At 47.9% G+C, this 12,640-nt stretch overlaps 1 protein-coding gene across 1 annotated transcript in view; it reads left to right on the forward strand.

Annotated features, from left to right (window-relative positions):
- Window positions 1-12,598, forward strand: part of acvr1ba (activin A receptor type 1Ba) — a 20,549-nt gene extending 7,951 nt beyond the window's left edge. The window contains exons 2-9 of the mRNA XM_019895649.1: window positions 6,040-6,276; window positions 6,372-6,629; window positions 8,012-8,242; window positions 8,468-8,635; window positions 8,714-8,870; window positions 10,901-11,025; window positions 11,126-11,256; window positions 11,714-12,598. Coding sequence (XP_019751208.1) covers window positions 6,040-6,276; window positions 6,372-6,629; window positions 8,012-8,242; window positions 8,468-8,635; window positions 8,714-8,870; window positions 10,901-11,025; window positions 11,126-11,256; window positions 11,714-11,839 — 1,433 coding nt within the window. The 3' untranslated portion in view covers window positions 11,840-12,598. The remainder of the gene's footprint in view (window positions 1-6,039; window positions 6,277-6,371; window positions 6,630-8,011; window positions 8,243-8,467; window positions 8,636-8,713; window positions 8,871-10,900; window positions 11,026-11,125; window positions 11,257-11,713) is intronic.
- Window positions 12,599-12,640: the final 42 nt, after the last annotated feature.

A 12,640-nucleotide genomic window follows, 5' to 3' on the forward strand; every position in this document is an offset into this window, starting at 1 on the left:
CGTTTGTGGGGGGTGTTTTTTTCCCCCGAATTTTTTTTTTTTTTTTTTTTTTTTTTTTTTTTTTTAGCTGCTGTTGGAATGCAGATGTGACAGACTATATATAATTTTACAGGCTGATGTGGAATATCCACCTTCATCAAACGGCTTTTTGAAAAGTACAAAAGCACATTTGCATGTACAGCGATGGTGCCGTTCTCACGGGTGGGGGGCCCTCATGGTGGGCGGAGGTGTGACGTCTTTCAGCATCGTCCTTTCAAATGTTCAACTTTTGGAGAGCACAGCAGTGTTCCCTCTGAGCTGCGGGGCTGCACAATCGCGCACTGTCGTCACCCCCTCTGTGCACGCAAACGTGTACAGCGCATCGCTAAAAATATTGAAACCTGAGCTCGATTGGCTTTTTGCATTTGCATGTTCGCCTCATAGAAAGAAATTGAAAAGTTCATTTGGCTCAAGAGGTTGACGGAGCAGAAAAGAAAAATGAGTCAAAGAAGAGAAAGAATGATGAAAGTGCATTTCGGACTGAAATGCGCAACAGTGTCGTGTAATCTTTGTCACGTGGACCTTGCTCGAAGATGCCCACTTGGTTCTTTTGACCTAGTTCCGGGTCATACACGCGGCGTCTTTGCAGTGGTATTAATGTTGAAGTTCTTGACTAATATAACATTCCTCCTGTGGAGGGTTTGGTCAATTATTAAGTCTTACCATTGAGTTGTGTCTTGTAGTATATGTGAAATATTACACCTGTTACACTTTTTGCTCAGGATTAAAAAAAAACAAAAACATGGAGTCAATTGCTTGAAGTGGTTGAAAATGAAAAAAAAAAGACTGTTGCAATGTGTTTGCCAACACATCACTTGGAGACGCCGAGTTGTTCAGCATTCGTGCTGTCCACTCCTCATCTCGCCAAATCCTCTCATAGCCGAACGGGGAAAAGAACACTGATGCTTGAGAGAATTACCGCAGCCCAATTGAAGCATATTGCAGCGACGTACGCATGAAGTGTCTCTGGCCAATGTGTGCTGCAATTCACTGGCTTCGTGGAGCTCAGCGCTGCCTCGTGTCAACAATGCACGAGAGCGAATGAGTCCAGGGCCGTAGCTAGTCCTGTCGATGCCCGGGGCAAAGGTATGCTCAGATGCATGGAAAATGAGTGGGAACGGAACGTTGGTGAGCAACATGCCATACAGTTCATTCCTCTGAGCAGCGTTGCTTTCACAAATTGGAAGAAAGTGTTGTTGGTACTCTGGAAGCCTTGATTTCAGTCTTTCAGTGATGACACGGAGAAAAACACCGCTTAATCATCCTGAATGTTGTTGAGCAGCGATTGACCCAATTCGCCGAACAAATAAATAATTTAAACAAATTCAGAAGATAACCAACTCAGTGAGGCACTTGATAGTGAAAGAAGCCTACAACCAGCTAGTTGCCTTATTCCTATGGACATGTTTTTTTTTTTTTATATAAATGGACAGGCATGCTTTTGACCCTCATGTGTCAACCACACTGCAACCCGTAGGTCGAATTTATCATAAAAGTTCCAGGACTACCGTCACCCAAGATATACAGGTATTTGAGATCCAAACCACAGTTTCCCCCTGGGAAATAACACACACACACACGCGCTTTCATGCACTCCTGGCGGGATTCTCCTGGGATCATCTAGAGTTCTATTGTCACAGCTATTTTGTCATCCACGACTGTTCTTCAAAACGAGCCCCTGGAAGACACCCTGGAATTCGGTGTAGAGGAAAAAGTGAGCCAAGTCGTGTGTGTGGGTTGGTTGCCCCGACGTGGCGATGTTGTGTTGGATGCTCAGGGCTTTGGTGTCTTGCCACCACAACGCCATTGATTCTTTTTTTTGATCATTGGGTCAAAAGGGAAAACCTGTAGTTCAGGTCCAAAAGCTTTTTTGGCACCAGCCTGGGAAGCTTTCTGACACAAATTTATATTGTAGCATTTTTTTAATTCGCCAGTTGTGTGTTTGAAACCAAATATCGTCCGCTCGGAGCACAAAGTATCGTAAGTCTATTACGTTTTTCTTGAAACTATTGCAAGTCTTCATCCCAAAAAGGAAATGTGGGTTTTTGTTTTAGATACAGGACGTTTTTATATGTCAGACAGTGAGAGTTTTGAGATTGGCATGCTGACATTGTACCATGATAGAGTGATTCAAGAAAACAAACGGCTGCAAACTACTGTGTTGCCACCAATGATGAAGTAGTAGCGATAGTAGTCGTCGGGTGGGAGGTTGCTGCAGTCCCGGGACCTGACTTGAGAATCAGATCAGTAATTTGAGTCTCAGATGCAGACAAAGGTAATGACTTTCCTCTTTCCCGGAGCATTGATTCAGATGCGCTTGTTCGCGTGTGTGTGTTGTGTGTTGTGTGTTGCACTGTCTGGTGGCGGCTGTTAGTCTTGATCAACTCTGTCTGGTATTTGTAGTGATCAAATTTCAGCCAGTACATTTGGGTAATGGTGCTGCTGTGCTCGTCGCACGCGCGCGCTCTGTGTTTTCTGTGCTTTTGTGGGTCTCGCTTTTGACGCAACACCTGAATGCAGTCGCGCCAATATACGTACAATGGAGTCAACAGGGTGCATTGTGTATTGTTGAGATGAAGGCAACCGCGCTGTGGCTTGCTCTCTGGTCCAAGTTGTGGCAAAACTAGTTTGGGCAACCAAGTTTTCTTAATCCCTTCCTCACTACATTTTGTCATTTCCTGCCTCAGCATGCACGGAATGATCGGAACTTGCCAAACACACGGCCCGATGTGTTCTCCCCTTTGTAACTTCACTGTTCCCTTGTTCCTGTTGCTTGGCCCCACCCTCCGGTAAGTCAAAGTCTAGACTGGGTTTTAATGACACTCACAGCTGGTCCCTTGGGCGGACCCCGATCGCAGCTGGAGGCCCTGTAAGTCTGGCTCATTACTCCCGCCCCCGTTTTTTTATTGTCCAGCCCAGCCCCCCCGTCTGGCGCTCAAATGTTGGGGTTGTTGCCGTTCACTGTGGCAAGCGAACCCACGGCGCCCATCCCCCCCGCCTGCCCGGCAGCTCTTTGTTCATGCAGGGCCGCTTCGATCCAATCCCTCCTCATGTCGTCTTAATCTGCACACAAAGCACCAGTGTAAAGACCAACAGCAATGCGCATACAAGAGCAGAGTTCACCCAAAAATGCCGGTCGCGCACATCAGGCCTCGACTTGGCTCTGTCATGTGGAGCGGCTTGAAATCTGCTCTGTAGCCGTGGTGTTGGTGCTGAGTCATTTTGGGTTCGTGGGTTCTCTCTTAGCACCAATGTCTGTATTTGCTCCACGCTGGTCCATGCCTCGAGTGCAGTCTTCTACAAAACAAACCATCAGCGAAGGACTTGAGGCAATAATGTTGGCTTTCCGCCATGTTTGCGCCTCTTGGCGCGTGCCACCTCAACCCCCTTCACGCAGAGGTACTACAAATGGCAAAGGGACACCATTTGATGGCTTTCTAGTCGTCATCCTGTATAAAACCATACCTCAATGCTGAACTGTCATCTGGCCTTTTCCCTCAACGTGATTTGTTCAAATTTGCTTCACCTTGGGCCGGAAATTCCTTTTGCGTGTCTCTTCCCGGTCGCCCTCTGTATTGCAAAGTGCAGTCGAAATATTCCTGCTCCTCCTTTCCAGTAAACAGTCACGTAGTGTTTAAAAACAAGAACAACAATCCTCTCCCCACGCAGGATCAGGCCGCGGTTAGGATTCAACCGCTTTTGTGACGTTGCAGTTAGTTGTGCAAAAAGCGGCATCCTGCGTACTGATTGATGCAACCGCAATTTGGTATATGTCGCAAGGTAGTCCCGCCGTGGGTGGAAAACTGTTGTGAAAAATCTGCTCAGCCACACTTGAAATTGTGAGAGCATCTCTGGTCAAAGAGACCCCTCCGGATAAGACAGAAGATTAGTTGGAAACTCGCCACGCTTAAATCTTTTCTCTCTCTGTGCCAGACATTGTTAGAGCTTGAACTGACTGTCACGCTTCTCTGGAAAAGAATAAAGATAAGAATTCCTCTCATCTTGGCTTATTATTGCTTTGTGGTCCACAGTCGAAGTCTTGAGGGGTCCACTCTTCATTTCAATGGGGCTTTCGGTCTGTGACATGTTACTGCGAGACTACACAGTTATTGCAAGGATTTTGATTGAGGTCCCCTCGGGAACAAGTCCCCACGCCCACTCGGGTCCTGATATGCTCCAAAACTTCGGTTGAAGCCTGGGGGGGTGGGGGGGGGCGGACTGGCCGGAGCGAAATGAAAACATGTGCGCTTGGACTCCAAGTCCCATTTGGCTCCAAAATGAATCGGTTTCTTGAGTTCCGGCTACTTGGCCACCACGACGACTGGTTGGCTCACAACCAGTCATTTGTGCCCGGCACGGATCCACTTGTGACTCAAATGGCCAGCTATAAACTGCGTTGTAAGAAAGGTGCAGTGTATTGTAAAAGCTTTGAGGAAATGAAATGGGGTTGGACACATTTACATCTTTTTTTTTTTTTTTTTAAATCTCATAATGATTACGTATCGAAACCATGGTGTACCTCTGCGTCAGTGAGGTCTAAAGAAGGGCAAGGAATGAAGCCTAAAGCCACAATGGGGATTTGGCTGAAGCCTCCTGTCCTTGTTTAGTGTCAGTTTGTCTCCCCTGCAGGCAGGACGGGCTCCACACAGCCTCTTTGGGTCCATCCGCCGTGAAGGCTCTGATTTCATGGCCGTCTGGGTGCCGCTACTTAGGTCCTGCTCTGTGTCTGACATCACCAAAAGTGTGTCCAGCCTGAATTGAACTCTTTCCATCTGCGTGTTACTGTGGGTTCAGCGTTTCCCCTGCTGCGCAATTATCAGATGCGAGCCACCTGGCAAAACTCGGACTGCATGCATACACGCAAAACAGCATTTTAATCGTGGCTTGCGACATCAGTCCCTGTGAATAACTTGGCTCCCAATTGCCAGCGCCAATCACTATTCATTCCAAACCAAACTCTTTTGGGACTTCCCCCACAAACTTAATGCAAAGTCATGGTTTAAAAACAAACAATGATACCGCCGAAGATCATGTCACTGATCAACTGTCATCCTCGAGAGCCCCTATCTGGCCTGTTTTAGGTGTTGTTTTTGCCTGCGCTGACACACCTGATTTGAATGCCGGATTTTTAACAGGCTTGTGCTGATCGCTTGAATCAGGTGTGTTGGAGCAGGGAAACATCTCAAACTGGCCTCCAAGATCAAACTTGGAGACCCCTGACCGAGGCACTACCTCGAGGTTGTTAAAAAAAAAAAATCATCGTAGAAAAGAGATTCACTGATTTCGAGGGTGTTTCACTGTGTTTCACCTACTGCCACTAAAAGTCCAACATTTAAAAGCAGTTAAAAACAGAGTTGGAGATTTAAAAGCAAAGTCAAGAATTTTTGGGTGGGGCGGGAGATTTCGAAAATGTTTTGAAGAACCTTAACTGATAGTTATGGGAAAAGAACATCATTTCTTATCTAGATTGAAAAGCATTTACGCTTTTGATTGGTGTGTTTTGAATCTTTACTCCTTTGTATGATTCACTCTGACAAGAGATTCCAGCAAAACGAGGGACTGTATTATATACACTAGGACAGTGGAAAAAACATTTCGGGGAGGGGGCAGGGGTGGGGCTTCTGTTATTGAGAACATAGCTGCAGCAAGTAAGAGCTTTTGGGAGGTTTTACAAACGTAAACATTGAATGGAAGGGGGCCAGCAAGACCAAGAGAGCTCTTTTTGGTTCTCTCTCGTGCTCCTCACCGCCCCACCTGTACCAGGAGCCAGCCCGCAGAGCTTGAGCTGTGAGCCTTGCCACAGATATCGTTAGATATCGTTCCATCCTTGCTCCTTTGATGGAGTGCACGATGCTGTCCAGTCGGAGACATCCCATAACAGATAATACTTGTGTTTGCAGTCTACATCTGAGCAAAATGTGCAAATATGGGCTGTTGATTGCACGCGGCGACATTTCTCTGCATTCCACGGTAACGCCTCGACTGCCTGACCTCCTCCAGCTCTTCGTTGCAACTGCACGACCTGCGAGAAGACGGGCTATGAGTGTGAGACGGACGGCGCCTGCATGGCCTCCACGTACACCATCCAGGGGAAGGAGCAGCACGTACGCATCTGCATCAACAGGGACAACCTGGTTCCGCCCGGGCAACCCTTCTACTGCCTGAGCGCCGAGGGTCTGCTCAACACTCACTGCTGCTATGTGGACTACTGCAACAGCATTGACCTGAAAGTCCCCGGTAAGGCTCTGTCGCGTCGGCACGGCGACCCGTTCCCACCGCGAGACCGACACGCAAGTATCGACCTCTCTGCTCGATCCCCTCTGTGCTCTCAGTGCCCACCAAGGAGGACATTTCGGGCTCGGCCGGCTCCTGGGGTCCCGTGGAGCTGGTGGCGGTCATCGCGGGGCCCGTCTTTCTGCTCTGTGTGCTGCTCATGGTGGGCGTTTTCCTGTTCCAGTATCACCAGAGGGCCTACAGTCACAGGCAGAGGTTGGAAGTGGAGGACCCGTCATGTGACCATCTGTACTTGGCCAAGGACAAGACCCTGCAGGACCTCATCTATGACATGTCTACCTCCGGATCAGGCTCTGGTAATCGCATGCATGCTGACAATCGTAGCGCTGATTTGAGTTCTACTCATCTTTTAACCCTCCTGTTATTTGAGCTCATCCTCTGTTGAATCACCCCAAAATATCAGATAACACAGTGAAATGCAATTAAAATAAGAAAAGTGAAAAGCAGACCTTGTTTTTTTGAGTTCCAGATTTTTCAAATGGGTCAGCTTGACCCCGTAACAAAAGAGCAAGGTTAACTTTGAATGCAGCCTCTGAGTTTGCCCGGCAACAAGATTCCAGCAAATCGGCGTAACGCATCCTGTCGAAGGTCAGCCCTTTGAAATAAAACCATGGCGGTACAACAACGCAGAATCACTCCGCTTTCTTTGGCTCTTGCATTTTGAAGCCCAGACTTTTTGGGAGTGAAAGCCCGCATTGCGAAATGTTAAAAACATTTTTACACAACACCATACGAGAAACGTGTGGGCCGCAACTGACCAGAAGCATTTGCGTCCATTTCAATGACGAAAGATCACTGAGAGACGAGTGATTTGATTTCGGAGCGCGGTCACGGAACGCATTCGAATTAGCCTCTCGTAGTTTTCCCAAGTATGTTCATCCAAGTGTTTTCTTTGATCTACCGCCTGCAAATGACATCTTACCGTTCTACTTGCTTCAGTTATCCAATAATCTCCAAGCAGTAATAAGAGCATCCACATGCAGAGTCTTTCTTCTTTGGCTCCGCAGTAAAATAATTTTCACTGCTCGCTGAACACGATCCAACAAATGCCTTTCCAGATGTCGTGTTTTGCAGAAAAGTGGATTTGTCAGCCTATAAACTGCATCTGAATTCGCCCAAATAAATCGTCTTTACGGTGCAGGTCTGCCTCCAAAGCGCTGCATGTTTCTGATGCAAATCATGAAATACATAAATAAACATCTCGCCCCACTTTGGTGTTGGGGATCAATCACTGTTTTACCTCAAGTTCAATTTCAGCTAATGCGCTTTTGAGTGGCTACTTGCAGTTTTTTTTATCCCCAAAGATGTGCCGATTTGAACTGTAGGTCGCGATGACCTCCCGCAACTTTTTGGAGCTGCGGCTCAGTGAAGTCTTATCGCACCATTTTATAAACACTTGAGAAAGATTTGTGGGATTTTTACAAGACTGGAAAAATTGCATGGCAGCAATTATTTTATCTGCGGTCCAGTGGAGAGTCGTGAAAATACCTTGCGGTTGCGAGCGTAATCCGCTCGGAATGTGTGCAAACATGTCGATGATGGGAACACGCACTCCCGTGCCCATGAGGTCAGGCTGCACGCTTTGAAACACGTTTGCCTTTCTTTTGCTGTTGGCGCTTCCTCACAGTCACCAACCAGCTCAAGACCGTTTTCTCTTGTTGTTTACTGCCCCCTGCAGGCCTGCCCCTGTTTGTGCAGCGGACCGTGGCCAGGACCATCGTACTGCAGGAAATCATCGGGAAGGGCCGCTTCGGCGAGGTCTGGCGAGGGAAGTGGCGCGGCGGGGACGTGGCGGTGAAAATCTTCTCATCCAGGGAGGAGCGCTCCTGGTTTAGAGAAGCCGAGATCTACCAGACAATCATGTTGCGCCATGAAAACATCCTGGGCTTCATCGCGGCAGACAATAAAGGTGAGGCAAGGAGAAGAAAAGGACGACGGATGCTGACGGCCGCGTGTCGAAATAGGCCGGGGGTTTCCCACTTGCGGATCCTGGAAATGCGTCACTCAGAATTGTGTTTCCCCACAGACGTCTGTTTGCTCCGAATGCAATTTTAGTCTCGATGAAAAACACAAATTCGATCAAATGTCCTTTTTATCTCTTCGCCAAAGCAATTGCATGCGTGTTCTCCTCCAGACAACGGCACGTGGACGCAGCTGTGGCTGGTGTCCGACTATCACGAGCACGGCTCCCTTTTCGACTACCTAAATCGCTACTCCGTCACCATCGAGGGCATGATCAAGCTGGCGCTGTCGGCCGCCAGCGGTTTGGCACATCTGCACATGGAGATCCTCGGCACTCAGGGTGAGGGGAGCTCGCTCGTGCGCCTTCGCGTCACTGAATTCACCCCGTCCCAATTAATTCCACGCGCCTCCCCCGTAGGTAAGCCCGGCATCGCGCACCGTGACCTCAAGTCCAAGAACATCCTGGTGAAAAAAAACGGCATGTGCGCCATCGCCGACTTGGGCCTGGCCGTCCGCCACGAATCCATTACGGACACCATTGATATCGCCCCCAACCAGCGCGTGGGCACCAAAAGGTGAGTGAGCCGCATCCGTGCAGCCTCCGCGTTTGCTTGCATTTTTGTAGTCCTAGTGGGTTGTTTGCATTGTGAGTTTCTTTTCCATCGTGTCAGTACGAGTTAGGGCTGCGGCTGACAATTGTTTTCAGCATTCCAGGAATCTGGATTATTTCATACAATACATCTTTATTGGATCTCGTGCTTTCACAACAGCTGCAGCTGTAACAAAGCGCTTTAAAAAACAGCTCACATAAAATAACAATATAACGCAACATCAAACACGGACATTCATGCAATCTTAGCCACTTTTCCCCTCATACGCTTTGTTGTTTGAAGCAGTTCTCGATGAAAGAGGAGAGGATCAAAGTGTCCTTTCACCAGTGGATCACAGACGTCCTGCTCGAAATGTGCGCACGTCTGCTACGAGCCAAGTTTGAAAGTAAACAAGAAGCTGTAGCGTCCATTGACAAAAAACGAGATTGGTTCACTTCTCCCGTCCCATGTAAATCCGCTTCAGTTCCAAGCGCCGACTCCCAGTTCCAGATGTGCATCCGCTCCTCTCTTCTCATCCTCGGCTCCCACGAGCCATCCATTCAACTGCACTAGCACAGACTGTCCAACCGCGCCGCCATCTCCGCTGAACAAAATACCGGCGCAAAAAACACACAAGCGCCGGCAGGTGGTCAAGCGGCGACCGTCAAATAGCGCCGACATTCCTTCCGATGAAAATCAGCGCTGGTACACGCGTGCTGCCGAAAAGGCGCAACCACCAAGCACAGATTCTACTTTGACGAACGTCGTGGCCAAAAAAACGCTGAAAACAATCCACATTGGGTCCACATGACGTAACAACAAACACCATGTGATAAAGCAAAAGGGGGGGAAAAAAGCAAAGCTCTTGAAGAGCACTTACCAACAGCGAATCAGATTTCTGAAAAGCCCGTTTTAATTTCCATCCCTTGATTCTACAACAGGACATTATGTCAAATCGACGGTGCAGAAAATGCACAAACATATATGAGTCATCAATCCGTTCCTGCTTTTGTCCGTGACGTGTCAGAAAAATGGCAAAAATGTTGATTATTCTTAATTCCAAAGTAAAAGCGAAGAGTATCAGTACGATTTCATGGAGCACAACACAAATCAGAGAAGATCGACTTATGACAGGCTTTGGACAATTGAAAATAAAACGAGGCCTTTAAATGATGAGTCGATTTATCAAAAATATTTATCGTTTCATTTGATCATCGATCAGCTGTCAATCTGTGCACCTCTTCAGTGAATAAACGGCCTCCATATCTCTGGCAAGGTTGAGTGTGATTGACCAAATGATTGCTTAGCGCTTGGCTCCACTCGTCATATGAAAAGCAATGTGAAAATGATTCCGCTCAAGCTTTTTTTCAAAGTATGTGGCTCGGGAGGGATGAGTCGCTAAAAAGAGCGGCAACACGGTCTCTGCTTTTAGAAACGAGCTCTCTCTCTCTCTCTCTCTCTCTCTCTCTCTCTCTCTCTCTCTCTCTCTCTCTCTCTCGGGGATGCGCTTTAGACTACGGAAGCTCAACCAATTTGATTCATTCATTCATTCATTCATCTTCCGAACCGCTTGATCCTCACTAGGGTCGCGGGGGGTGCTGGAGCCTATCCCAGCTGTCTTCGGGCAGTAGGCGGGGGCCAGCCAATCGCAGGGCACACAGAGACGAACAACCAACCACGCTCACATTCACACCTAGGGACAACTTAGAGTGTTCAATCAGCCTACCATGCATGTTTTTGGAATGTGGGAGGAAACCGGAGTACCCGGAGAAAACCCACGCAGGCCCGGGGAGAACATGCAAACTCCACACAGGGAGGCCGGAGCTGGAATTGAACCCGGTACCTCTGCACTGTGAAGTCGACGTGCTAACCACTGGACTACCGGGCCACCCCAATTTGATTCAAATCGATCATAAATTGTCCCGACAAACTTGAATCGATGAATAAAGTAGGCTCATGGTCTGGCTGTCAAATTTTTGTTCTGCAACCTGACGTCATGCTGTGCAACCTCCCAGGTACATGGCTCCAGAAGTTTTGGACGAGAGCATCAACATGAAGCACTTTGACTCCTTCAAGTGCGCCGACATCTACGCTCTGGGCCTGGTCTACTGGGAGATCGCGCGCCGCTGCAATGCTGGAGGTGAGACGCGCACGAAAACGCACACACACACACACACATCCCACTGCGCCGCAGAGCCTCCGGGACGCACCCGACCGCTTCCATTGCGCTTATGTGGCAGGTATCCATGAGGAGTACCAGCTGCCCTACTATGACCTGGTGCCCTCTGACCCCTCCATAGAGGAGATGAGGAAGGTGGTGTGTGACCAGAAGCTGCGGCCCAACGTGCCCAACTGGTGGCAGAGCTACGAGGTAACCAATTGACTTAGTTGTAGGGATTTTTTTTTTTTTCAGGAGAGTATTGAATAACTCCACATATCTGAACAGCTTTCTATCAAGCTACCATATATACCAAGAAGGAAGCGTGATGAAATGACCGAATTACGTCACAGTACTTCCCATCCTCCATTGTACTAGCTGGGGATGTCAAATGGGAAATACTCATCGAGTTTTTATACTGCCCCGAATATCCTTCCATCCATCCATTTTCTGATCCAATGACCCTCACGAGGGTCGCGGACGTGCTAGAGCCTTTCCCAGCTGTCTTCGGGCAGGAGGCGGGGGACACCCTGAACTGTCAAACTAAACATCAAACAAAGAGAATATTTACAGAAGAATATTGAAAAACAATCGCGGAGCTCAGCATGTTGTCCGCTAGCTTAATGCTAATGCTAACACATCATGTGTCCCCTGTGTGCACGCTGTGAAGTCACTGCGCGTGATGGGCAAGATCATGCGTGAGTGCTGGTACGCCAACGGTGCGGCGCGTCTGACGGCGCTGCGCATCAAGAAGACCCTGTCGCAGCTCAGCGTGGAGGAGGACATCAAGATGTGAAAGAAGCCCTGCCAGTTTTCAAGCCAAGGCCTACCTCACCTTTTTAGCCAAAACTACTGAGACCCACCGACCCTGTCCCATGTCCTTGTGTCTCCCCGCCCCCGAAGCCCCCAAACCCTTTCCCGTCGTCATGGGCCGCAGCACTACCACTGTTAATATCATCTCACTGTTATTTTCATCTTCCAGATGGCAGGAACTACTATTGTACAGTTTTCATGAATTTAGCTTTGTTTTTGTTTTTTTAATTCACTCCAAAATCGTCCCAACCATGTACGGCTGTGAATGTTTGAGTAAGGTGGAGGCCATGTTTGTAGTCCCATGTGGAAGGACTAATAAACACACATCCTCTCGCCGTGACCATCACTAACTGGAGATTTAAAAAAAAAAAATAGAAAAACATCATCATGTGTAGCCTCCTCTGTGCAACCTGCAGGCAATCACTGGACTGGCAGGGAAAAATGTTTTTAATTTATTTGTGACTCTTGACTTGATGTGGATAAACACTGTGAGACATCCTGCACCGAGTGCCGTAGTCCAAACGGCTTGATGACATCGGGCTGAGAGGCGTATCAAATGTTTTGATTTCTTTTCTTTAATATCTCGATATATTGTGTGTTTCTGCCATGAATTGTGTTTTCTTTTGTGACTTTTGACACTACTGATGATGGGTACCTTTTTTTTTTTCTTTTTAAACTAAACAACACTCCCTGTCCGTAAGCACCAATGTGAACAGTGATGGTACTTTAACTTTTTTTTTTTTTTTTTTTTTTTTTTAAAAGAACCCAAATGAGACACCTGGCT

Source organism: Hippocampus comes, unplaced genomic scaffold (genome assembly GCF_001891065.2).
Source record: "Hippocampus comes isolate QL1 unplaced genomic scaffold, H_comes_QL1_v1.1 scaffold113, whole genome shotgun sequence".
Lineage (NCBI taxonomy): Eukaryota > Metazoa > Chordata > Actinopteri > Syngnathiformes > Syngnathidae > Hippocampus > Hippocampus comes.